Source organism: Anomaloglossus baeobatrachus, chromosome 9 (genome assembly GCF_048569485.1).
Source record: "Anomaloglossus baeobatrachus isolate aAnoBae1 chromosome 9, aAnoBae1.hap1, whole genome shotgun sequence".
NCBI classification, from domain to species: domain Eukaryota; kingdom Metazoa; phylum Chordata; class Amphibia; order Anura; family Aromobatidae; genus Anomaloglossus; species Anomaloglossus baeobatrachus.
The window spans coordinates 53,129,087-53,156,061 of NC_134361.1; the positions used below are offsets into that span (position 1 = coordinate 53,129,087).

Sequence of the window (26,975 nt, forward strand, 5' to 3'; positions counted from 1 at the left end):
GCGGCGGCCTTGGAGCAGGGAGGGGTGGACAGAAAAAATCTGTTTGGCGGGCTGGAAGAGAAGGGTATCCTGTAGCCGTGGGTGATGATGTCCCGCACCCACTGATCGGAGACGTGTTGCAACCACACGTCGCCAAAGTGGGAGAGCCTGCCCCCGACCAAGGACGTTGCTGGCGCGGCCAGATAGTCACGAGGAGGCTGCCTTGGTGGCAGCGGCTCCTCCGGTCTTTTGAGGACGCGGCTTTGCGCGCCAGTTGGATTTACGATCCTTGGCGGTAGTGGACGAGACCGTGGGCTTAGAGGATGACCAGTTAGAGGAACGAAAGGAACGAAACCTCGATTGGTTCCTGCCCTGGGTAGGTTTCTTGGGTTTAGCTTGTGGCAAGGAAGTACTCTTCCCGCCAGTAGCCTCCTTAATTATGTCATCCAGCTGTTCCCCAAACAGCCGTGACCCAGTAAAAGGGAGACTCGCAAGGTACTTCTTAGAGGAAGCGTCCGCTTTCCACTCTCGAAGCCACAAGATCCTGCGGATCGCGAGGGAATTAGCGGAGGCCACTGCCGTGCGGTGAGAAGCTTCCAGGACGGCAGACATGGCGTAGGATGCAAAAGCTGAAGCTCGGGCGGTTAAAGCATCCATCTCAGGAATAGAGTCTCTGGAGAGGGAATGAATCTCCGCCAGAGAGGCAGAGATAGCCTTAAGAGCCCACACCGCCGCAAAAGACGGAGAGAAGGAGGCTCCTGCCGCCTCAAATACAGACTTGGCCAGAAGGTCAACCTGGCGGTCAGTGGGATCCTTAAGAGAAGTGCCGTCGGCCACCGCAACTACTGTGCGGGCTGAGATTCTGGACACTGGAGGGTCTACCTTTGGGGACTGGGCCCAGTCCTTAACCACCTCCGGTGGAAACGGGAAACGGTCATCTGAACTACGTTTCGGAAAACGTTTGTCAGGACAGGCCCTTGGCTTGTTAACAGTGGTCTGAAAGCTGGAGTGGTTAAAAAACATACTCGTAGGCTTCTTAGGAGAGGTAAACTGGTGTACCTCTACCAGAGAGGGTTGATCCTCTGACTCCTTTGGGTTAAGGTTCAGTACGGAGTTAATGGACGCAATCAAGTCACTAACGTCCGCATCGCCCTCAGACAAGTCAATGGGGTACATAGAGGCAGAGTCTGAGCCCACAGTAAATGAATCATCCTCGCCCTGCACTTCGGCTTGTGAATCAGAGCCGTGGGACGAGGAAGGAGGAGGGTCCGTGCGTCTCCGTTTGGGGGGACTGGGTCCGAGGACATGCTCTGAGGGCTCTGCAGAGCTCTGAGCAGCAGAGACACCCTGAGAGGGGGGCTGAGAGGGAGGCTGATGCATAGACAGCAGCGTCTGAGACAGCTGCCCCATGGAATCGGCAAACGACTTGGAAAGAGCCTGTGTAAAGGATGCTACCCAAGCCGGGGGTTCAGCCACCGGGACCGAAGCAGCCGGAGGGACTCCTGCGGAGGCTCCAGGCTGAGACACAACCATATTAGCACAGTTATCACAATGTGGGTACGTGCTAGGCTCTGGCAGAATTAGCTTGCAAGCAGTGCATATAGCATACATGTTTGCAGCCTTGCTCCTAGTGACAGACATGCTGCTGTGGAGGAAGCTCTGCAGCCAAAACACACTCCTGTAGAAAGCCTGAGTGTATAAAAATCCACAACCATAGGTTGTGGCTTACCAGCCCTGTTCTCTGTGTCCTCTGGATTTCACCGCTCCCCTGTAAAGTGCAGCTTCCAAAAAGTATGCAGCAGTAGCATCCAGCGCTTCTCAGTGATAAAAACGCTGAGAAAATGGCACCGGGAGAAGGAGGGGGGGCGTGTATAAGCCCAGGAGCGGGAAAAACAGAGGGCACAGAGATACAGAGGGGTAGACAGGGGAGGGGACATCTCCTTAGAGAGGAGTGCCCTCCCCTCTGCTGGCCGGGCGGTGGGCGTCGCTGTATGCAAAACATAGAGAAGAAGCCAAAAACGAAACTAGGCCCAAACTGAAGCCGGGGCCTAGATTTTAAAGTGCGGCCGACGAGCAGGCACCGTCGGCGCGGTTCTCATGGGAAATTCCCAGAACCGGCCGAAATTAACAGTAACGCTAAAGCACATACTGCCCCCATAATAAAAGTACCCGGGACCCCTGAAAAAACGTCTCAATACTTAGCTTTGAGACGCAGGGCCATGTCCCTGAATGGGGGTTAACGCTCCTTCCAGCAGGGACCAGACAGGGCTGTGGATGGAGCCGGCCTCCTGCAAGCAGAGAGGACCGTGGAGGCTCCCACTTCAAACAGAGCCTCGACAGAGGATGCGAAGGAGCTCGGCATGTGAAGGCTCCAGCCTTATTAAAATCAACCTTAACAGCACCCCGCAGAGTGGAGCGTGAAGGGACATGCCGGGAGTCCAGACTGGACCCGCTTTTCTTCCAAATCTTTAAAACATTAAAATAAAATTGAAAAAAATATGAGGAAATAAAAGTGTGTGTGATCCTCCTGGAACACAAAGCGTTGAACTGGGTAGATTGTCATCCAGGGGGTGTATATAGCCCGGAGGGAGGAGCTACACGTTTGAGTGTAGTGCTTTGTGTGTCCTCCGGAGGTCGCTAGCTATACACCCATGGTCTGGGTCTCCCATAAAGGAACGTTAAAGAAAGGGTGTTGATCGTGACCTGAACCCCAAGACGACAGTCCTTGAAGGAAGAGCCCTTTATCAACATATCGTCCAAGTACGGGATGACCATGACACCCCTGGAATGCAGGACGGACATGGCAGCAGCCATGATCTTCGTAAAGACCCTGGGTGCGGATGCGAGGCAGAAGGGAAGAGCCGTGAACTGGAAGTTATCTTCCGCTATCGCAAAGCGGAGGAACTGTTGGTGAGAGGTGGCTATCGGGACGTGAAGATAGGCGTCTTGAATATCCAGCGATGCCAGGAATTCGCCTACCTCCATGGACGCGATGACGGACCGGAGTGACTCCATGCGAAACGGCCGAGGCCTCACCGACCTGTTTAGAAGCTTTAGGTCGAGGACGGGACGGACAGAGCCGTCCTTTTTGGGGACCACGAAAAGGTTGGAATAGAACCCCTTGAAACGCTCTGCGGGAGGGACTGGTACCACGACTCCGGCTCGGAGGAGGGAGTCTATGGAGTGAAAGAACGCGCGAGCCCGCGCGGGAGACTCGGGAGGGCGAGATAGGAAAAAACGTCTCGGTGGCTTTGCTTCGAATTCTATTTTGTAGCCTGATGTGATGATCTCTCTGACCCAGGCATCGGCGGTCAGGGGGATCCACACATGCTGAAAACGAGACAGACGCCCTCCCACAAGTCTGGCGCTGTTGCGCGCCGACCGCGAGTCACTTGGAGGAACGTCGGCGGTAACCAGAAGAGGATCTCGTGGATTGGCGGGGGCGTGAACGCCAGGCGGGATTGGTCTTGAATGACGGGGTCTTCCTGTCTCTCGGAGGAGAGCGGCTTTTCCGTGGCTGGGGATTGGAGTTGAAGCTGCGAAAGGGCCGGAAACGAGCGGTGGGACGCCGATTCTGGAAGCGCTTGGGGCGCAATTGGGGGAGAGATGTACTCTTTCCTCCCGTTGCATCGGAGATCAACTGGTCCAGCCTATCTCCGAAGAGACGCTCCCCTAGGAAGGGCAGGGAAGTTAGTGACTTCTTAGAGGCCGCATCCGCGTTCCAGGACCGGAGCCAAAGGGCTCGACGGATGGCCACATTGTTGCTGGCGGCCTGGGTCGCGCAACTTGCAGACGCCAGGGCTGCATTGAGCAAGTACTCACCCGCGAGAGAAATCTGCGAGGCGATGGAACCAGGTCCGGATTGGCAGGAATGGCGCGGAGACCGCAGCGTAGCGTGTCCGCCCAGGACATCAGGGCCTTCGCAACCCAAACCGAGGCAAAGGCCGAAGAGAGGGATGTGCCCGCTGCCTCGAAGGCGGAACGGGCCAACCTGTCAATAGTACGGTCCGTAGGGTCCTTAAGAGACGTACCGTTAGTGAGTGGAAGGACTGTGTGAGAAGACAGGAGGGAGATTGGGGGGGGGGGGTCGACCACAGGGGAGCCTGCCCAATCCTTTCGAAGACCCTCAGGAAAGGGATAATGCAAATCGATGGACTTACCGCTGGTAAATACCCTGTCCGGCTGTTGCCTGTGGCTGCGCAGTAACTCAGCGAATTCTGGATGTCCGCTGAATGTGTTCTGGGCCCGCTTCACCCGCTTAAACGAGACCTGGGTGCTCTGGGAGGAGACGGGGTCCACCTGTACCTTCAAGGTCTGGTTCACTGCCTCTATCAGGCTATTCACCATGCGCCGAATATCAGCCGCCTGCTCCGAGTCCTGCAGGGGTGCCGCATCGGAATCATCATCGGAGCAGTCAGAAGCCTCCTTGGAGGACTGACGGTCTGGACCTGGGGATGAAGGTGAAGCCTGGGAAGAGTCTGAGGACGAGACCTGGCGGGTCCGTTTTTGAGCAGCAGAGGAGGACCCTGCAACGGGGCTCACCTGCTCCGGAGGCGATTGCGCCGGGTCTGCGGGAATCTGGGCGAGCGACGGCAGCAGGCGCAGAGCTTGGGCGATGGTCCGAGAAGCCTCAGAGAGGGAATCTACGGACTGGGACAGGGACGCTAGCCAGTCGGGGGGGGGCGGGACGCAGGGCCCTGCAGCATATGGCGCTGTGGCGTCTGCGGTATCAGAAGCGTCGGCCGCGGAGTCTTGCGGAGGCTGCGCGTCTGTAGAACAGACGGAGCATAGTGGGGCGTCCTGACCCTGGGAAAACTTGGACTTGCAGGAGGAGCATGCAAAAAATAGTGCAAAGGGGGCCTGCTTGGATTGGGTGGGCTTAGCCTTAGGCATGGTGAAAACAGGTACTCTCCCTGGTGGCTGCTAGGAAGGAGACAGGAGAGGGTTAACTCGTCCCTAAACTCAGAGAATGCTACCTAGTGAGGGCTACTCCTTAGGAGCAGAGCTTACCCAGGTCCTGTGTGCTGCTGGCCAGAAGAGTCAGAATGCCGGCGCGCTGCAGCCTCAGGGGACCAGAGGCAGGCTAAAATGGCGAGGGGACGCTGGAGGAGGAGCAGGATTCCGGCGCGAAAACCCGGAGGATTCACAGCCCTCACCATCAGCCAGGAGGCAGAGCAGTGGGAGGATACAGAAGGAGACGACCGGCGGCCAATAGCGCTGCAGCGGGGGCGTGGCTAGGGCGCAGGAGCGACTAGGCCGAGACCGGGCACTAAATTTATGGAGAGGGCCGGGGGAAAGTGCAGGAAAGGTCGGTCTTACCTGCAATCGGCGGCGCCGGCCCAGCGATGGATGCGGTGCAGGCAGGGCTCTCTGGCCCTGCCTGTGTACAGCGCTGCTCGTCCAGGAAGGCTCCGGGGGAGAGCGTGCTCAGGCAGGGTAGTGGACATCATGATGGGGGTAGATCAGCCCCCTATCAGGAGAAGGCAGCGTGACAGGGCCCCATCTATTACACACGCGCTGCGGAGGTTCCATCCCTGCTGTACTTCCCTGTACGCCCTTTGGGGTGATACCGCAGGGCGAATCAGGGGTGCCCACAAAACAACCTGCCCACACACGCACCCCCGGGAGTGGTACCACGGGGACGGACGGGGGAGAGGGCCCGAAGTCTCAAGCCCCTGCGACCCTGGGGAGTGGTACCCACAGGGCTGCGGAGGATGAGTGAAGCGAATACCTGCAGAGAAAAAGACGACAGGTATGAGAGTGATGAGCGGCGCCGAAATAAAAGAAAAAAGCGCAAAAACATACATGGCTGAGGGGGGCCGAGACGGCCCACATCAGCCTCCTACGACACTAAGCTAAAACTGATCTGAGCCCGCCTCCGGCTCGGGGTGTATACTGCTAGGGAGGAGCTAACTTTTTTATGTTTACTTAGTGTCAGCCTCCTAGTGACAGCAGCATAACCCATGGTCCTGTGTCCCCCAATGAAACGATAGAGAAAAAGACTTTATAAAGTGGCACCTTTTTGTATTCAAATCTTGATAATGGTACACGGGGGCGGGCTGTCTGGTGTCAGTTATTCTGCCTCCTGCCGCTTTAGGCAGTCCCCCTATCGCGCAATTTCATACCTCAGGACACTGCCCAGTGCGCCCGAGGTCTTGCGCATGCGCCGTGCCACTCTCGCGGGACTGTGCAATGTGCACAGTGTGACCGCTGGTGACGTGTGCGCAGGCGCGAGATTATGGGCGGCGCTGTGATTTTCATCAGCAAGTACCCGCCCATAATCTCGTGCTCGCGCTTTCACCGCCGCCTCCACCGTTCTGCGCAAGCGCTGGCCAGCTTACCTCACGTCACCTCTTTGAAATTGCGCAAAAGGGGAACGGCCTAAAGTGACAGGAGGCAGACTAACAGACACCAGAGAGCCCGCCGCCATGTACGATTACCAAGATTTGAATACAAAAAAGGTATCACTTTATAAAGTCTTTATTTTGGTCAAAAAGGGGGGCACAAGAACAACAGGAACATTGCTAGAACGCAGTCCAGGAGCTGCAGAGGGGGAATCTTTTAGGTTTAGTGCAAAATTTCTGATGACAGGTTCCCTTTAAGTGCAGCCCGTTCTGACACCCAACAAGGGTGGGCTGCTGTTTAAACTACATAATGGGGGCCATTTTATTACATTTCATAAAGAACCCCTTTAAATAAATCCAAGATTCTGAAGAGCAATGTAAAAAGAGATGAAATATAGAGGAAACAAAAAAAAAAAAAAAATTCTAGATAAAATTGAACATTACCATTTGGCAGGACTTGGAGATTATTCCTTCTCAGATTTAGCTCCCTAAGTGAATGGAGCTTTCCTACTTGTGATGGAAGAATCTGTATTTCATTGCAGCTGACATCCTATAATAAATGGGTTAAAAACATTAAAAAAAATTCTAAAATTTGCCAAAAAAAAAAAAAAAAAAAAAAAAAATGAAACAAAGAAGTTTACATACCAGTTCCATTAAGTCTTTTAATTTTCCAACCTCTTCAGGAATGGAAACTAGTTTATTATTACTGACAACTAAAACTTTCAGCGGCAAGTCAAAGAGATATTTTGGCAACGTTGATAAAAGATTTCGACTAAAAAAAGAGAAAATAAAAAGGTTAGGTTGTAAATTCTAAAAAGAAATCAAATAATACGTGGTTGCTAGACAGTGCTATGTGTCCATTACACACTAGCAATAACTCAAAGGAGTAAAGAAAGTAACTTTCCAAAAGGTAATTATGACAAGTTATCAGAACGTCTATTTGTGTTTCAGCTGAACCCGAACATTATTTTTAAGAAGTGAAACGCTATAATCTGTCCCCTTTTTTTTTTTTCTAAATGCAAAATTAGTAAAAACTTTTTGATATAGTTTTCATTAAAAATGACCAAGCATTTTAATGTTGTATAGTCTGTGCAACTCATGTACATAGCTGGCTGTCCCGATTTTTTTTTTTTTTTTTTTTTTATTTTCTATTTTACAACATATCTAATAGATGTCAGCTCTAACCTTCCTTCCCTCAGTGATGGAAATAATAGCAAGAAAGAGGGGGATGTACATAGATCATAGTGTGAGAAGTGAGAAAATTTTGCTTTTCAAGGACCTGGTCTTTTATTTTTTTTTTTTTTTATATATTTCTTCTTAAAATAGTTGTAGTTTTGAATTTTAAAAATGGTACAAAAAAAAAAAAAATAATAATTAAATAAAGTTTCCAACTGGAGTGAAATTTTATTTTGACAGATCAGACTGAAACAATTGAAAATATTTTTCTCTTCTTATTTCTATACTCTTGCATTCACAAAAGGCTGGGAGGGGAGGAAGGTGGGGGTGAGAACAATTTTTTTTTTTAGATTTTGTACAATATTTTTTACTTTATTTAGTCCCCCTGGTGGACATGAACCTTCGATTGTTTACTTGCTTATACTACAAATTGCAATACTACATGAAAGACTTTATTATGTTACTACTGCAATAACACAGTAATATACAGTATAGTGCAACCGCAGGTCTCCAATGAAGCACAACCTGTGGCTGAGCTTCACAGAAGACCAAAGATGGCTACAGGAGCCTTCAGTCGGCCCCAGGTATCCCATCGAGTCATTGTGATTGCAGCGGCAAACAGACATTTAGCAGTGATTGACAGAAGCATCTAAAAACGGACAACAGCAGTGCCCAAAGCAAGCTCTGATCGCTGCTGTTACAGGCAGATGTTTATTGTGCAACACAGCTGGTGACTGCTTGGTACAGAGCAGGCTCAGTTCCTGAGCATGCTCCATACAGCCCGCAGCAACATTTAATGAAGATGTACAGCACAGGTTGTTAAGGGTTAAATATTACTTGAATATTCTATAGAAGCTCACAATATCTTAATAATCAAAATATTTAGCAATGTTGTCCCATAACTACTAATCACTGAGGCTCCAATTGCTTACGAGAACATGGTATCATCCTAATGGGTGCTTTACACGCTGCAACATCGCTAAGGATATATCGTCGGGGTCAAGTCATCAGTGACGCACCGGCAGCGACATCGCAGCGTGTGACACCTAGGAGCGACGATCAACGAGCACAGAAATGTGAAAAATCGTTCTCAGCAGGTATCTGCGGTTTTTGCCATAGATAAATGGTCAAAAACCGCAGGGAACAACCCACGGAAAAACTTAGGCAATACCACGGTAAAACCGCATGCGGTTTTCGGGTGCGCTTTGCTGCAGTTTTTTTTACCATAGGTGTAGTAATCTTTCAGAGGGTCCAGAATTTTCTTATGAAAATTCAATTTTCTAGTGCTCACATAACCTTAAGGGTCACTACTAGGACAACTCCAGACTCTACTCGTTTTCCCCCAGTTAAAAGACCCTGTACTCACCTCCCGTTCTGGTGCTGTTCCAGCGCGGTTCTAGGCTCACATGACATCACACGAGCCCAACGTCCAATCACTGCCGGCTTCTCTTTCCCCACCTTCCGACCAAATGAGTTGATCAACAGGAAGTGATGCTGCGGCTGCCACCCACTTCCTGTTGATTACTCATTTGGTCCAAAGATGTGGGGAGAGAAGTCGGAAGTGATTGGACATGGAGCTCGTGTGATGTCACAATTTCACGTAAGCCCAGAACTGCGATTACAAACAGTGCCAGAATGGGAGGAGAGTGCAGGGTTTTTGTTTTGTTTTTTTAAATGGTGGGGGAAGAAGGGGTTGAATCAGAAGGGGTTGTCCTAGTAGTGGACAACCTCTTTAAAAGCCGCCAGTGACCAAGCAACACGGAAGACTAGTTGGACAGTAGGGTCTCCGGCAGAGTCTCCCTGCCCGATATCACAGAATGAAAAGGCTCATACACACTTGCAGGGAGAGACCTGTCACTCCAGAGTAGCGGGCAGTGAGAAGCCACCAAGTACCCTCCTCTCTGAGTAGTCTCCCATGTGGCTCAAATTCTCCGGCGGCTTTTCAAGCACGTTTCTGCCTGAAACCAAGTAGCGTTTCAGAGTCAAACATACCCGGCTGAACTCCTACAGCTACGTCTGATACATGTAGTTCGGGCTGTATGCATTAGCCGTCAGGTTTCCTTTAAAAGGGAACCTGTCACCAGATTTTTCCCTATTAAACTAAAAGAATCCCCTTCTGCAGCTCCTGGGCTGCATTCTATGAAGGTGCACCTTGGCCCTGACTCCCCTTCCAGACCCCAAAAATAACTTTATAAAACCTGGCCGTTAGGTATGCTAATTACCTGTGTTGGCCAGATGGGCGGGCTCATTTTCTGCTCCTGTCCCCCCTCCTGCCGCTTGATTGAAGTGATGACGCCGCCATCATCATCCTCGCTGCATTTTCAAATCTCGCGCCTGTGCAGTTAGGTCGGCTCGCGCAGGCGCAGTTCGTTCTACCATATCGCGGGCAGAGCAGAAAACATAGCTGCCCTAACTCACCCCGGTGAGCTAAATGCGTAGGTACGATATGGGCGGGTATGAGCATGATGCTGGTGAGGTCATGCACAGCGCTGATCATAATCTCGTGCCTGCGCATTTAGCTCACCGGCGCGAGAGAGGGCAGCTGTTTTCTGCTCTGCTCACGCTATGGCAGAGCAAACTGCACCTGCGTGAGCCGACCTAACTGCACAGGCGCGAGATTTAAATATGCAACAAGGAGGATGACGGAGGTGTCATTACATCAATCAAGAAAGGAGGACGGAAATCAGTGGCAGGAGGGGGGACAGGAGAAGAAAATGAGCCCGCCCATCTGGCCCACACATGTAATTAGCATACCTAACGGCCAAGTTTTAAAAAGTTATTTTTGGGGTCTGGAAGGGGAGTCAGGGCCAAGGTGCACCTTCATAGAAAGCAGCCCAGGAGCTGCAGAAGGGGAGACTTTTAGTTTAATAGGGAAAAATCTGGCGATAGGTTCCCTTTAATATTGATGATGGGCAAAACTTTATTATTAGGATGTTAGAATAATATTACAGACGAGTGCCCGAATACCTGATATTTAAGTAGGTTAACATCTGGAGATTTTTGATGGTCTCTGGAATGCACTTTATGCAATTGTGATATAAATTTAAGGTTTCCAGCGGTGCAAACAAGCAGACGTCCAGGGGGATCTCTGCAAAGCGGTTTTTGGATAAGTCTGAAACAGAAAATGGTATTTTTGTTTTTATTAAGAAACACCCATATTAAATTATTAATATATTAAATCTAATATATAAAGCTCTGTGTGTGTGTGTATGTATATGTGTGTGTGTGTGTGTGTGTGTGTCCACTAAAGGAATCTGCACCGTCGCATGTACAATCACGAAATTTTGCACAGACGCCCCATGTGACTCAGGGAACGTCATAGACTATGTTTGGGAGGGAAAATTTAACCCCGTGCTCTCCAGTTACTCTACAAAAATCCTGCAGCCATTAAACTAAATGGAGGTTGGAGCTGCAGGCTATAAATAGCAACTGTCAGTGGTTGCTATAGGAACAAAATAAACTGTTAGTATAGGAAGCTTATGTGTGAGGTAAAAAGATGTTGGCGGTGAAACGGGGAAAGAGACAGCCCGGGAAAAGACAGAGAGAGACACACACACACACACACACAGATACAGAGATTGAGACAGATAGACATAGTTACTATCCCGGGCAACGCCCGGGTACTACAGCTAGCTAGATTATTATATATATATATATATATATATATATATATATATATATATATATATATATATATATATATATATATATATATATATATATATATATATATATATATATATATATATATATATATATATGTGTGTGTGTGTATGTATATATTAATAACATAATACTATATAATAAAAAAATGTATTATACACACACACATACATACATACATACATACATACATACACACACACACACACACACACACACATATACATTTTTTTATTATATATAGTATTATTATTATATATGTTATTAATATATATACACACACACACACACACACTTCCATATTTTATATATAAACTCATACTTCCATATTTTTTATATATTACTCACACACACACACACACACACCCCCAGTATGTTCACTGTACAATAAACTGATTACGTCAAGTACAATAGGTAATGGAAAGAAGAGAGACATCAGATTTTACATAAAACCTAAAATAAGTGACTAAACGCTACAATCCTAGAAAATCCAACATTCCCGACTCAAATCCAACAGTACAATCCGCTGTACAGAGACGTCACATTGCTATAATCTGTGTTGGTTGATCTTGATTTCTCCGCTGTGGACGTGTTGATCAGTTCTGATTTATCGCTCGATCATCTGCAGGACACAGCTACGATAAATGTTTATTTTAGGGGCTGTCAGCACACGCAGGCATAATCCATCATGACGGATGTGTCGGCGCCATTATTTACAGAAGTCCCTCATGCAAGGAGCTGATGAGAATACGCACAACTATACGTGAAACCCGCAACTACGGGAAAACATTAATATCGCCTCGTGCGGCTAAACTTGTGAACTTGTAGTGACGGCTCGTGAGGTTAACGCTCCATATAAAACAAGAGGTGGCAAGTGATAAATGGAAGATTATACATGCAAGGAGGAAAGACGACAAGATTCCCTACTAAACCAAAAAAAAAAAAAAAAAAAAAAAAAAAAGTTATGGGTCAGTAATCCAGGATTTTATCCCAAAAACCAGATTTTTTTTTTTTTCAAGCTTAGATTGGTCCCTGCCGTACTCCAGATAATCACTTTTTTGGGCAATGGGCTGAACTGGATATTATGCATATTCTTTAGTCAAGGAATGTTGAAATTCAGGACACAACCTGTCATGTGGCTTCTCCCCCCAAAACTTAGCAAATGTACTGAATGCCATACTAGTGCACTACTTTTTCCAACATTTGAAGCATCAATACAAGTCTGAGGGCCGGAACGAGGCTCTCATAGACTTGTGACCCCCGGCACCTCCATGACACACCGCAGCTGCCGGCCGGTCACAAGTCACATCAGATTGACCAGAGCAATGCTGAACACAAATTACGATGGCGGAGAGCAAGTGCATGATGAGACAGGGAACTTCGATTTCATGCACCACTCCAGCAAGAGCGAGTGAGGGGGTGGGGGTTTCCCTTAAGTGGCCCTTTAATAAATTTCTGCCTACCTAGCCTAATTAACTGCTCCTCAGTGCCCCTCCTCCCTGCAGCCGCTGAGATCTCAAGCTGCTCAGTACAAGCTTCAGCTTTAGGCTTACTAGGTAGATCCTGAATGCACCGATTCAGGAGTTCTTCCCCTTTGGCTGGACTTACAACGCTCAGGAGGGCGGAGATGACCGGACATGAAAGAAGGGAATTTTGTTTACTTACCGTAAATTCCTTTTCTTCTAGCTCTAATTGGGAGACCCAGACAATTGGGTGTATAGGCTATGCCTCCGGAGGCCGCACAAAGTACTACACTTAAAAGTGTTAGGCCCCTCCCCTTCTGCCTATACACCCCCCGTGCTCCCACGGGCTGCTCAGTTTTGGTGCAAAAGCAAGAAGGAGGAAAAAATAATTATAAACTGGTTTAACTTCAATCCGAAGGAAACTCGGAGAACTGAAACCATTCAACATGAACAACATGTGTACACAAAAAAACAGGGGCGGGTGCTGTGTCTCCCAATTAGAGCTAGAAGAAAAGGAATTTACGGTAAGTAAACAAAATTCCCTTCTTCTTTGTCGCTCTATTGGGAGACCCAGACAATTGGGACGTCCAAAAGCAGTCCCTGGGTGGGTAAAATAATACCTCGTAAGAGAGCCGTAAAACGGCCCTTTCCTACAGGTGGGCAACCGCCGCCTGAAGGACTCGTCCACCTAGGCTGGCATCCGCCGCAGCATAGGTATGCACCTGATAGTGCTTCGTGAAAGTGTGCAGGCTCGACCAGGTAGCCGCCTGACACACCTGTTGAGCCGCAGCCTGGTGCCTCAAAGCCCAGGACGCTCCCACGGCTCTGGTAGAATGGGCCTTCAGCCCTGAGGGAACCGGAAGCCCAGCCGAACGGTAAGCTTCGATAATTGGCTCCTTGATCCACCGAGCCAGGGTTGATTTGGAAGCCTGTGACCCTTTACGCTGGCCAGCGACAAGGACAAAGAGTGCATCCGAGCGGCGCAGGGGCGCCGTACGAGAAATGTAGAGTCTGAGTGCTCTCACCAGATCTAACAAGTGCAAATCCTTTTCACATTGGTGAACTGGATGAGGATAAATAGAGGGTAAGGAAATATCCTGATTGAGATGAAAGGGGGATACCACCTTAGGGAGAAACTCCGGAACCGGACGTAGAACCACCTTGTCCTGGTGAAAAACCAGAAAAGGGGCTTTGCACGACAACGCTGCTAGCTCAGACACTCTCCGAAGTGAAGTGACTGCTACTAGAAAAACCACTTTCTGCGAAAGGCGTGAGAGAGAAATATCTCTCATTGGCTCGAATGGTGGTTTCTGAAGAACCATCAGCACCCTGTTTAGATCCCAGGGTTCTAACGGCCGCTTGTAAGGTGGAACGATGTGACAAACTCCCTGCAGGAACGTGCGTACCTGTGGAAGTCTAGCTAGGCGCTTCTGGAAAAACACAGAGAGCGCTGAAACTTGTCCCTTAAGGGAACCGAGCGACAAACCCTTTTCCCGTCCAGATTGAAGGAAGGACAGAAAAGTAGGTAATGTAAATGGCCAGGGAGAAAAACCCTGAGCAGAGCACCATGACAGGAAAATTTTCCACGTCCTGTGATAAATCTTGGCTGACGTTGGTTTCCTAGCCTGTCTCATAGTGGCAATGACCTCTTGAGATAATCCTGAAGACGCTAGGATCCAGGACTCAATGGCCACACAGTCAGGTTGAGGGCCGCAGAATTCAGATGGAAAAACGGCCCTTGAGACAGCAAGTCTGGTCGGTCTGGTAGTGCCCACGGTTGGCCGACCGTGAGATGCCACAGATCCGGGTACCACGACCTCCTCGGCCAGTCTGGAGCGACGAGGATGGCGCGGCGGCAGTCGGCCCTGATCTTGCGTAACACTCTGGGCAACAGTGCCAGCGGAGGAAACACATAAGGGAGCTGAAACTGCGACCGATCCTGAACTAAGGCGTCTGCCGCCAGAGCTCTAGGATCTTGAGACCGTGCCATGAACGTTGGTACCTTGTTGTTGTGCCGGGACGCCATGAGGTCGACGTCCGGCACCCCCCAGCGGCAACAGATCTCCTGAAACACGTCCGGGTGAAGGGACCATTCCCCTGCGTCCATGCCCTGGCGACTGAGATAATCTGCTTCCCAGTTTTCCACGCCTGGGATGTGAACTGCGGATATGGTGGAGGCCGTGGCTTCCACCCACATCAAAATCCGCCGGACTTCCTGGAAGGCTTGTCGCCGAAGGGAAGCTTTGGTCGCCTGAGAGAGGGAGACGGTCCTGTCGAGGGACGTCGGCTTCCTGTCCCATTTGCGTAGGATGTCCCATTGAAGAGAACGCAGGTGAAACTGCGCGAAAGGGACTGCTTCCATTGCTGCCACCATCTTCCCCAGGAAGTGCATGAGGCGCCTCAAGGGGTGTGACTGGCCTTGAAGGAGAGATTGTACCCCTGTCTGTAGTGACCGCTGCTTGATCAGCGGAAGCTTCACTATCGCTGAGAGGGTATGAAACTCCATGCCAAGGTATGTGAGCGATTGGGCCGGTGTCAGATTTGACTTTGGAAAATTGATGATCCACCCGAAACTCTGGAGAGTCTCCAGGGTAGCGTCGAGGCTGTGTTGGCATGCCTCTAGAGAGGGTGCCTTGATCAACAGATCGTCCAAGTACGGGATCACCGAGTGACCCTGAGAATGGAGGACCGCTACTACAGTAGCCATAACCTTGGTGAAAACCCGTGGGGCTGTTGCCAGGCCGAATGGCAGTGCCACGAACTGCAGGTGTTCGTTTCCTATGGCGAAGCGCAAGAAGCGCTGGTGCTCTGGGGCAATCGGAACGTGGAGATAAGCATCTTTGATATCGATCGATGCAAGGAAATCTCCTTGGGACATTGAGGCGATGACGGAGCGAAGGGATTCCATCCGGAACCGCCTGGTCTTTACGTGTTTGTTGAGAAGTTTCAGGTCTAGGACAGGACGGAAAGACCCGTCCTTCTTTGGGACCACAAACAAGTTGGAGTAAAAACCGTGGCCCTGTTGATGAAGAGGAACAGGGACCACCACTCCTTCTGCCTTCAGAGTGCCCAGCGCCTGCAGAAGAGCCTCGGCTCTCTCGGGAGGCGGAGAAGACCTGAAGAATCGAGTCGGGGGACGAGAGATGAACTCTATCTTGTAACCGTGAGACAGAATGTCTCTCACCCAGCGGTCTTTTATTTGTGGCAGCCAGGTGTCGCAAAAGCGGGAGAGCCTGCCACCGACCGAGGATGCTACTAGAGGAGGTAGAAGTCATGAGGCAGCCGCTTTGTTAGCGGTGCTCCCAATGGCCTTTTTAGGACGTGACTTAGACCGCCATGCATCAGAGTTCCTTTGTTCTTTCTGAGACCTTTTGGACGAGGAGAATTGGGACCTGCCCGCGCCCCGAAAGGACCGAAACCTCGACTGCCCTCTCCTCTGTTGGGAGAGGTTCTGCTTGGGCTGGGGTAAGGATGTATCCTTTTCCTTGGATTGTTTGATGATTTCATCCAGGCGCTCGCCAAAGAGCCTGTCGCCAGAAATTGGCAAACCGGTTAAACGCTTTTTTGGAAGCGGAATCTGCCTTCCACTCCCGTAGCCACAAGGCCCTGCGGACTACTACCGAATTGGCGGTCGCAACTGCCGTACGGCTCACAGAGTCCAGGACAGCATTCATAGCGTAAGACGCAATTGCCGAGGTCTGGGAGGTAATGGAAGCCACTTGTGGCGCAGCCGCTTCAATTTTCGCTTGACCTGCTGATATAGCTTGTAGCGCCCATACGGCTGCGAATGCTGGGGCAAAAGAAGCTCCGATAGCTTCATAGATGGATTTCATCCAGAGCTCCATCTGCCTGTCAGTGGCATCTTTAAGCGAGGCCCCATCTTCCACTGCAATTATGGATCTAGCCGCCAGTCTGGAGATTTGAGGATCCACTTTGGGACATTGAATCCAACCTTTAACCACTTCCGGGGGAAAAGGATAACGTGTATCCTTAAGGCGCTTAGAGAAACGCTTATCCGGACAAGCATGGTGATTCTGGATTGCCTCTCTGAAATCAGAGTGGTCTAGAAACATACTCTGTGTACGCTTGGGGAACCTGAAGCGAAATTTCTCCTGCTGAGAATCAGACTCCTCCGCCGGAGGGGCTGAGGGAAGAATATCCAGCAACTGATGAATGGATGCAATAAGATCATTCACTATGGCGTCCCCGTCTGGAGAATTAAGATTGAGAGCGCTCCCAGGATCAGAATCCTGATCAGCTGTTTCCGCATCATCAACCAGAGAATCCCCCCGCTGAGACCCTAAACAATATGATGTCGAGGGAAATTCTAAGCGGGCTCGCTTAGACGATCTGGGGCTAGGTTCTAAGTCCGAACCCTCCGTCTGGGATGTATGAGATACCCCGTGAGGACATTGTTGGTCCAACTGAGGGGGGTCAGGGAACAATGATTCAACAGAGTCCCTTTGCTGAGATACCGGTCTGGACTGCAAGGCTTCTAGTATCTTAGCCATAGTCTCAGAGAGTTGATCCTTAAAGGCTGCAAACTCAGTCCCCGTCACCTGGACAGTGTCAACAGGTGGCTCCCCCTGGGCCCCTCTTAGCAGAGGATCCGGCTGAGGAAGTGTCACAGGGGTCGAACACTGTACACAATGAGGGTCAGTGGAACCTGCCTGTAGTCTTACATGCGGCGCAGGCAACATAATAAGCCTGTGTTTTGGCACCCCTGCCTTTTATGGGCGCCATGCTATAGTTTTCCCTGAGTAACACAATAGGGTATATAGCCAGAAAGAACTGTGCTCATACAGTGTAAATTATATACAGTACACAAATAATGTACCCATACAATACAGCACCATGGGGCTAGCACCACATGTGCCGTTTACCAGCCGCCTAAGCGGTTGTGAGGCCACCAGAGACCGTGTCTGGGTCTCCCATGAATATGTCCCTCTCTGCAGCGTCGGTGGAGCTGACAGGAATGGCTGCGGCGTCCTGACGAGCTGAGGAAGCTGTGGGCGTGGCCTAGAAAGAGCGCGAAACGGGCGCTCATACTGTGTACAGTGAGGGGAGTGGAGCATGTAAATCATACTCCAGCCCTCATTGCTGCTCGCTCCGTGCAGCGTCCCGCCCTTCCCCTGCCTGTCAGGGCTGAGGGCGGGAGAAAAAAAGGGAAACTAGGCCGCAATGAAGCCGGGGACTGTAGTAATAAACGCGGCCGCCGTAAAAGCGCGGTCGCGTGAAAGTCCCCGGCGAACTACAAGTCCCAGCCGCGCCGCAGTGTCCCGTGGCAACGGCGGTCAGTGCGGTAGCCCTTACATATAAACACACTCAGCGACGCTGAGTGTGTAATGGCACATATAGACCCGGTCAGCGCCGCGGTCCCCGGTGCACTAGCACACCCAGCAAAGCTGAGGTGATGCCGTGCGCGGTCCCCATAGGGATACAGAGTACCTTTAAGATGCAGGGCCATGTCCCTGAACGGTATCGGCTCCTATCCATCAGGCTCCACAGGAGTTGTGGATGAAGCCCGGTCTCAGTGCCTGGAGACCGATAAGATCCCACTTCACCCAGAGCCCTAAGGGGGATGGGGAAGGAAAAACAGCATGTGGGCTCCAGCCGCCGTACCCGCAATGGATACCTCAACCTTAACAACACCGCCGACAAAAGTGGGGTGAGAAGGGGGCATGCTGGGGGCCCTATATGGGCCCACTTTTCTTCCATCCGACCTAGTCAGCAGCTGCTGCTGACTAATCTGTGGAGCTGTGCTGTGCGTGTCTGACCTCCTTCGCACAAAGCAAAAAACTGAGCAGCCCGTGGGAGCACGGGGGGTGTATTGGCAGAAGGGGAGGGGCCTAACACTTTTAAGTGTAGTACTTTGTGCGGCCTCCGGAGGCATAGCCTATACACCCAATTGTCTGGGTCTCCCAATAGAGCGAAAAAGATGCACCGATTCAGGAGTTCTTCCCCTTTGGCTGGACTTACAACGCTCAGGAGGGCGGAGATGACCGGACATGAAAATTGGAATTTCCTAATATTACTTATGGACCAGGGCTTTGATAGCTTTCACTTACACCGTTGTTGATAGGAGGAGGTTAAAACGAATTAATCAGATGAAGGCACGGTGGCTCAGTGGTTAGCATTTTTGTCTTGCAGCGCTGGGGTCCTGATTGAAATCCCACCAAGGACAACATCTACAAGGAGTTTGTATGTTCTCCCCGTGTTTGCGTGGGTTTCCTCCGTGTTCTCTGGTTTCCTCCCACACTCCGAAGACATACAGATAGGGAATATAGATTGTGAGCCCCAATGGGGACAGTGATGATGTCTGTAAAGAGCTGGAGAGTAAATGGTGCTCTATAAGTGAAGCATAATTAAAGGGGCTGTCCCAGAAAATAGCTGTCCATATGGCCCTTAGGGAGAGTAGAAGCTAAATCCCAGTGGGCTAAGGGAACCCTGTTGATGTCATGCCCATGTGACCAGAAGGGGCGGGGCCACCACCAACATAGCTGATACCAGGAAGAAACTGCACGTGGTCATTGAGTTGCTTATAATAGAAGTGGGTGGTTTTGGGGTAAGACACCCAGATGTGGAGGTGCAGCCTCCTTTTGCATGATTGTAGTGGACGGGAGGAATCACCACCACACCCACCAACCATGCTGGTCACACCCACTATCCAGGAAGGTCCTTCTAGTCACTGGGATTTGGTCACAACCCTTTAGGGACCCCCCTGAAAACCAGAGCAGCGATTATTAGGAGCAAGTCTCACTCTGGCCACAGTAGTAGTCTATACGTGTGACCACCAGTATCATCGACCAATCCCAGGACCCATGTTATTGTGGCAGAGGTGGGATTGTTTTTTAGGGGGGGTTTTTTGGAGGAATAAAAGTTTTAAAATGGTAAATAAGATAGCAATGGTTGTCACTTATGCCGCATCCACAGGAGGGTGGTAATGTTTCGGACTGCTGAAGGTGTCACCAATTTAGAGAATAGGGGTCTCATGCCCCTCTTATGTGGCTATTACACATGTGCATTGCTCTTCCATTTAAAGTTTATGGGACTGCAAAGGATAATCAATAGCATCGCTTAGGGCAGTCCACCATCTATGAACGTCCATATAGCAGGATTAGACTAGACACAAAATTAACCCTTTAATCAAATTTTAAGTCTCTGATTTCCTCTATGTAATCTTCAAGTCTCTGCATAAATGTGCCATGTGGAATTCATTTATGCATTTACAAATTGCCAAAAAAAAAAAAAATTAAAAATTGCAGAGCATGATTTCTGCCCAAACATGCAAAAAAAAAAAAAAAATTGAAGAGATACAGTTCTCTATTAAATAACCAAGATGAACAAAGGATGGGGGACGGCGGTAACTATTCATTACAATATTCCTCCGCTGTGTATAAACTTGTTAATGCCCTGAAGGCGCAAAAATAACCAATTACTGCAGAGAACAGGCAGCTACATGGCCACTTAATTACATCTGAATGTGTAAGAACAAAAAACACAGAATCCAGGGAGTCACGATGGAAGATCCCTCATCACGCTGTAACCGCAGAGAATCATTAGTACAATGTTTCAGATAGCAGCAAATATTAATAGGGATCCCAGATCCCAGAGCTTCACCAAGGGGGGAAACCAAACACCATGATAGAGAGCGGCACAGGGAAGGAACGGCTGTACTCGTACACTCCGCTCATGGATTATGTACAGAGAAATTGATTTTTCCACCGAGGAAGTTGTAAGACACCAGCGGAGGATCCCCAAGCTTCTCATATCAAACAGTCCATGATGGCTTCCGAGCGATGACAGATTTTTTTCACAAACCCATAGACTTACATTGGAACATTTGATTCACGACTGATCAAAATCCATCATGTCTCCAAGATTCTGCACTGACCCCTCAATCTGTGATAACATACAGACAGGCAAACAGCCCCATAGGTACAAGGTGTGAATGTGGCCTGACGGTCACTTCTCTTTGGGACAATAGTCTAAGCGGATTTATTACCAGATCAAAAAGGTGATGTGCACAGAAATCTGCTGAAAAGATGGTTCAGAAGAAGAGCGATAAGGCTGCTTTCACACCTCCGGTTTTTCCTGTGCGGCACAATCCGGCGCTTTGCAGAAAAACCGCAACCGTTTTTTTTTTTTGCCGCCGGTTGCGGGGTTTTTTTTGCATAGACTTACATTAGTGCCGTATTGTGCCGCATGGGCTTGCGTTCAGTCTGGTTTTTGCCGCATGCGGCAGATTTAGCCGATGCGGCGGCCGGATGGAACATTGCCTGGCACGTTTTTTTGTCCAGCAAAAAAACCGCATCGCGCCGTACCCGGCCGATGCGGCACGATTTGCAATGCATGCCTATGGACGCCGCATGCATTTTTTTCCACTGCGCATGCTCAGTAGCCTGCCGCAAGCGGCAAAAATCGGACGGGTCGCATGTCAAAAATGTATGCAAAGGATGCGGTATCGTCGCCGCATCCGTTGCATAGGTTTTAGAGCCGCATTGGCCGGCTCTGCTAAAACCGGAGGTGTGAAAGCAGCCTAAGGCTGCTTTCACACAAAAATTTTTGCCATCAGGCACGATCCGGCAAAAAAAAAACCTGATGCGACGGATCTGGCGAATAAACAGATCAGTTGCATCAGTTTTTTCCATCAGTTCCTTCAGTTTTTTTGACAGATCCGGTGTGATACTGAGCATGCTCAGTTCAAAAACTGATCCGGCGGCCGGATCTGTTTTTTGCCGCATTACGCCGGATCCGGCGTCTATAGGCTTTTATTCTAAAACACGCCATACGCCGCCGGATCCGGCGCGATCATTTTTTTTGCCGGACACAAATGTTCACTTCAATGTTTCATCCGGCCGCCAGACAAGTAAATTTTGCCGGAAACAGATGAAACACAAGGTCATCCGGCACAATCCAGCGCTTATGAAAGTTTATGGGGGGAAAACAGATCCGGCAGCAACAGACGCCAGATTTGTTATAGATTGTGAGCCTGTGAGGACAATGTTCTCTGCAGTTTGTCACAGTTAGGCCTGGGTCACACGGCCATAGATTCTCTCAGATCTGAGAGAATGAGGTTGATCATGCTCACGATACTGATCAAACCCTGACCCAAATGCCAGCATAGTGTGATCTGATCCTACTAACCATGGCAGATGGAGAAGATACAGAACACAATTTCTCCATCTTCTCCATTCTCAGAGTCTGTGATAATCAGACTGCACTCAGATATCAGAGCGCCGGCCGACGATTTCCACGCACTCAGACTGTCTGATCTAAGAGCAAAATCTGTCGGTGTAATTTATATACCTTATCTTTTGAACTAAAACATTTTAACAAGGAAAACTGCTAAAAAGTGTGCGCGTCTTATAGACCCAGCTTCTTCCCCAATCAGTGAGCAGACCCCTCTCCTCCTGCCCCACACTGATCTGTGTGATCGGTGCAGAGCAGAGAGGTATATGCCACATCCTGACCGGATGGAGCCTTCAGGAGCTGAGCAGCTCAAGGACCTGTCACACAAGTATTTCCAGGGACTTTCATGGGACTGATCACATGATCTAAAAGGTCCTTCAGCTGCTCAGCTTTTCCAGCCTCCACTGAGGTCCCATTAGGAACTACAATATGTGGCAACATATAGTGGGCATGTGGCAGGGCCGAGCAAGCGCAAGGGGGCATGTGGCAGGGCCGAGCAAGGGGGCATGCGGCCGGGCAAGCCCAAGCGGGCATGCGGCAGAGTCTAGGAGGATCATAATGACAGACAAGGGGGTCATCGGCTGAACTGCCGGCTGTCTATATGATAACCCATCGGCGCCCTGTAATCACATGTCAAGCAGGATTAATGACACTTCCTGTCTGCGCATGTTAAATGCTGTCTGTGATTGACAGTGGCATTTAACTGGTTAACAGCGGCAGAATAATCTCTGATCCCCCTCACGGCTGTTAGAGACATTTGATGATGGATTAAATCAGCCATCAAGTGCGGGGAAAGACATGGACTCGGTCGATGACATAAATATGTAAATCAGTCGTGAAGGGGTTATAAAATATATATTAATTAATATAATAAAGAAATATATAATATAAATTAAATTGATATAATAAATAAATAACTATATATTTAATATAATTAAATATATTAAATAATATTATAGGATAAACTATTTTCCGGTTTTCTGCCATTTTAATCTAGGGAGCATATTATGGTAAGGAGAGTTTTATAGTCCGAAAAATAAAAAAAGGTATGTATTTTGTACGTAAACCCTCTTCACGTGTACAGCTCCATGTAATTAAAGTACATCTGCCTGCAGGTTTTTGCTATGTAATCTGAGAGCAGTGCAATGAAGGGGGATGATACCCTGAGTACTGTACCAAACGCAATTAAAATACAAAAAAACAACAATGAAACAAGTAACCCAATTTATCTAAAAGAGCTGCAGAAAATCTAAATCCAAACTTCATTGTGGGATTCTAGCCAGGAGTACATGTCCATCAGCCAAGATTTTATAAGGCTACATGCGCACGCTGCGTTTTTTGTCGCAGTTTTTGGTGCAGTTCTGTTATCAGAACTTTGACATTTGACTTCCCAGCAAAGTCTATGAAGTCCGATTTGCCATGTGCACCTTGCAATTTGTCAGTGTTTTCTTTGACAAAAGTATGTGACAAAAAACAGCATGTTCATTCTTCTAACGTTTTTGTCAACGTTTGTCACAAAAAAAAAACGCATTAAAAACGCATGCTATCAATTTGGTGCGTTTTTTGCTGCATTTTTGGTATGTCACAAAAAAAAACGCACCAAAAACACACCTACATTACAAGCATTTTTTTTTTTTTTTTTTTAAATTTCCAGGCGCTTACTGACAAGGTGCAGTTTGGTTGTAGTTTGTGTTATGATCTGGTAACCGTGGACAATCACAAAAAATCCCATTAATCAGGAAAAAAAACAAAGCCACAAGAGTCGTTGGAAACTAAGCTGACTGCAATCCCCTATCGGGCAACACTAGAAGTAGCAGTGGGATGTCACTGCCTGTGAAACTGGCTACACCTCAAAAGATAGAAATGAGGAATCCTAACTTGCCTCATAGTAGTCCCCAAAGGAATAACAAACCCCCAACATGCAACAACAGTGATGCAAGAAAATACAATACACAGATAGAAAATATACATCAGCAAAGGTGAGGCTCGACTTACTAGATAGGACAGATGAGTGATTGCGGGCAGCAAAAAACCCTGCAAAAAAATATTAATCTCCTGATAGGAAAAAAAAAAATCTGAGACCACACGGTCTTTCCCCCACTATATCAGGTACTCTTGTGCCAGAAACTTTAAAACAGAACTGCAGATATAATGGGTAGAAACAAAAAAAAAAAAAAAAAAAAAAAAACCACAAAATAATATTCTGAAGTGCAAATAAGGCTAGTTTCACACTTGCGTTGAATGGCATCCGTTGCATTGCGTTGTGTGACGGATACAACGGATGCATTGCATATAGTGGCACAACGGATCGTAAAAAACAGAATTTTTTTTTTTTTTTTACACACACACACACACACACACACACACACACACACACACACTTTCCGGCGGCAGACTATTGTGAACGATCAGCTGTTCACCCGGCTGCCAGGCGATCAGCTGAGCGTTCGGCGACAGAGAGACAAATTAAAGTTTGTGATTAAAAAGAAGAAGAAGAAGAAGATGAGCATGCGCAGTGAAAAAAATAAAAAGGATTCTGCCGCTCAAAAAACGCTACATGCTGCGTTCCTTCCGCCCGGCTAGCGGAAGCAATGCAGGTCCATCTGTCGCAATCTGTCGTCCATACAAGTCTATGGGAAACAGCGGAATCCGTTAACGGATTCCACTGTTTTCCAAAACGGCGGATTGTGACAGAAGGAAATTAACGCAAGTGTGAAAGTACCCTAAACCAAACGTGAACAGTGAGCAAGCTCCCGTTCTTGATGGGGGGGGGGACTGCCCTGCTCACAAAAGCAGAGGGACAGATCCTCACATACAAGAAACCAAACACAGAACCAAATGGAATAAGCAGAAACTCTTAAGTGCAAATCCAGCAATTAAGCACAGAAACCGTAAACCTATCTGGAGTAGATTCGGCCACAGAATAAACAGGAGAAACAGAAAGGAAACCTCCCAGGAATCTTCAGAAGCAGGCAGGAAACATTAATCACCGGCGACCGCCAAGCACAAAATGCTCTCCTAAATAGAGTAAGCTGATCTGCAATAGGATTTCCTGGAATCCTAATTAATTCCATCACCTGTTTGAATCACAGATTCAAACTCAGCTTCATTAACATTCCTGTCCACCAGAGGGAGCTCCACACCAGCCCCACTCGGATGACATTCACAACAAGTTTGTGTGCAGAAAAAAACTGCAGCGTGCGCATGCAGCCTAAGGGAAACAGCGGCTGTGGTTTTCCTGATGCTTTTTTTTTTTATTGTACTATATAAATTAGTGAGCGGTTTCCAAGCTTATTAAACACTTTATTTCCCAAGCAGGTTACGGAGAGTTAACTGCCTGAATATAATTATCATATGCACAGACTTATGACAAAAACAAGAGCGTAAAGTGTGTGGGGTCCAATAGTATAGCAATGCCCCCCCGCCAGCCTATTACACCAGAGCGAGTCTCCATTACTGCCAGTAACGGGCACAGAGAACACCCCGAGGCCGCTCTGTGCCGGGGACGCTGCGCTCAGGCAGATCATCGGGTTTACTTATTTTACGTTTTCTGAAGAATGATTAACCATCAGAGCCGCCTCACATTTACATTTCAGAGGAAAAGACGGGGCCTTCTGTGAATGAGCAACTTCAATTAGCATTCAAAGCCTTCTCTGATTTATGTGCCTGGAAACAGCGCAATATCTGAAAACCTGGCAAAGAAAATACATTTGTGGAAAGCCAACGTGAGGCCGTTTATCAGCATTAATTAAGAGCTGCCAGGTTCAAAGGAATCGGGAATAATTAGAACTATTTTAATGGGGTTATCGCATAAGTTAAAGAAAAAAAAAAAGACGCACGAATATCAGTGCATCTTTTCTTATTCCAGTCTCTTCTCTTCCTGGGCGCGGCCACTGACTTGTCCCAGGTGACCGGAAAGCAGCTTCTGCAAACCCCTAACATCGATTATAAAGAATTTAGGCTGCTTTCACACTACGTTTTTTTTAACATGCATCATGAACATTTTTTTGCTGCAAAAGCGGATCCTGTTTTTGCAAAGAAAAACGCATGTGTTATTTTGAAGGATCCTGTCACTTGAAGTTTATCGGTGGGCATTGGAGTCATGTGATCGGGAGTGACGGGAACTGAACGTGAAGGGAGCCGGCATCTGACAGCTGCAGAGGCTCGTAACCAAGGCAAACATCGGGTAGCGCGCGCGCGCGAGAGAGAGAGGAAAGCGCGCGCGAGAGAGAGAGGAAAGCGCGCGCCAGAGAGAGAGGAAAGCGCGCGCGAGAGAGAGAGGAAAGCGCGCGCGAGAGAGAGAGAGGAAAGCGCGCGCGAGAGAGAGAGAGGAAAGCGCGCGCGAGAGAGAGAGAGAGGAAAGCGCGCGCGAGAGAGAGAGAGAGAGGAAAGCGCGCGCGAGAGAGAGAGAGAGAGGAAAGCGCGCGCGAGAGAGAGAGAGGAAAGCGCGCGCGAGAGAGAGAGAGGAAAGCGCGCGCGAGAGAGAGAGAGAGGAAAGCGCGCGCGAGAGAGAGAGAGAGAGGAAAGCGCGCGCGAGAGAGAGAGAGAGGAAAGCGCGCGCGAGAGAGAGAGAGAGGAAAGCGCGCGCGAGAGAGAGAGAGAGAGGAAAGCGCGCGCGAGAGAGAGAGAGAGGAAAGCGCGCGCGAGAGAGAGAGAGAGGAAAGCGCGCGCGAGAGAGAGAGGAAAGCGCGCGCGAGAGAGAGAGGAAAGCGCGCGCGAGAGAGAGAGGAAAGCGCGCGCGAGAGAGAGAGGAAAGCGCGCGCGCGAGAGAGAGGAAAGCGCGCGAGAGAGAGGAAAGCGCGCGAGAGAGAGGAAAGCGCGCGCGAGAGAGAGAGGAAAGCGCGCGCGAGAGAGAGGAAAGCGCGCGCGAGAGAGAGGAAAGCGCGCGCGAGAGAGAGGAAAGCGCGCGCGAGAGAGAGGAAAGCGCGCGCGAGAGAGAGGAAAGCGCGCGCGAGAGAGAGGAAAGCGCGCGAGAGAGAGAGAGAGGAAAGCGCGCGAGAGAGAGAGAGGAAAGCGCGCGAGAGAGAGAGGAAAGCGCGCGAGAGAGAGGAAAGCGCGCGAGAGAGAGAGAGGAAAGCGCGCGAGAGAGAGAGAGAGAGAGGAAAGCGCGAGAGAGAGGAAAGCGCGCGCGAGAGAGAGGAAAGCGCGCGAGAGAGAG

The 26,975-nt window shown here is 49.1% G+C and overlaps 1 protein-coding gene and 1 long non-coding RNA gene across 3 annotated transcripts in view; one reads left to right on the top strand and one right to left on the bottom strand.

Annotated features, from left to right (window-relative positions):
* Positions 1-26,975, top strand: part of LOC142251170 (uncharacterized) — a 179,207-nt gene that overhangs the window by 149,213 nt on the left and 3,019 nt on the right. The gene's annotated exons all lie outside the window — the stretch shown is intronic.
* Positions 1-26,975, bottom strand: part of LRCH2 (leucine rich repeats and calponin homology domain containing 2) — a 191,016-nt gene that overhangs the window by 132,674 nt on the left and 31,367 nt on the right. For both annotated transcript variants that reach the window (XM_075323711.1, XM_075323710.1), the window contains exons 2-4: positions 10,467-10,611; positions 6,969-7,095; positions 6,768-6,873 (exon numbers count right to left, since the gene is read on the bottom strand). In XM_075323711.1, coding sequence (XP_075179826.1) covers positions 6,768-6,873; positions 6,969-7,095; positions 10,467-10,611 — 378 coding nt within the window. The remainder of the gene's footprint in view (positions 1-6,767; positions 6,874-6,968; positions 7,096-10,466; positions 10,612-26,975) is intronic.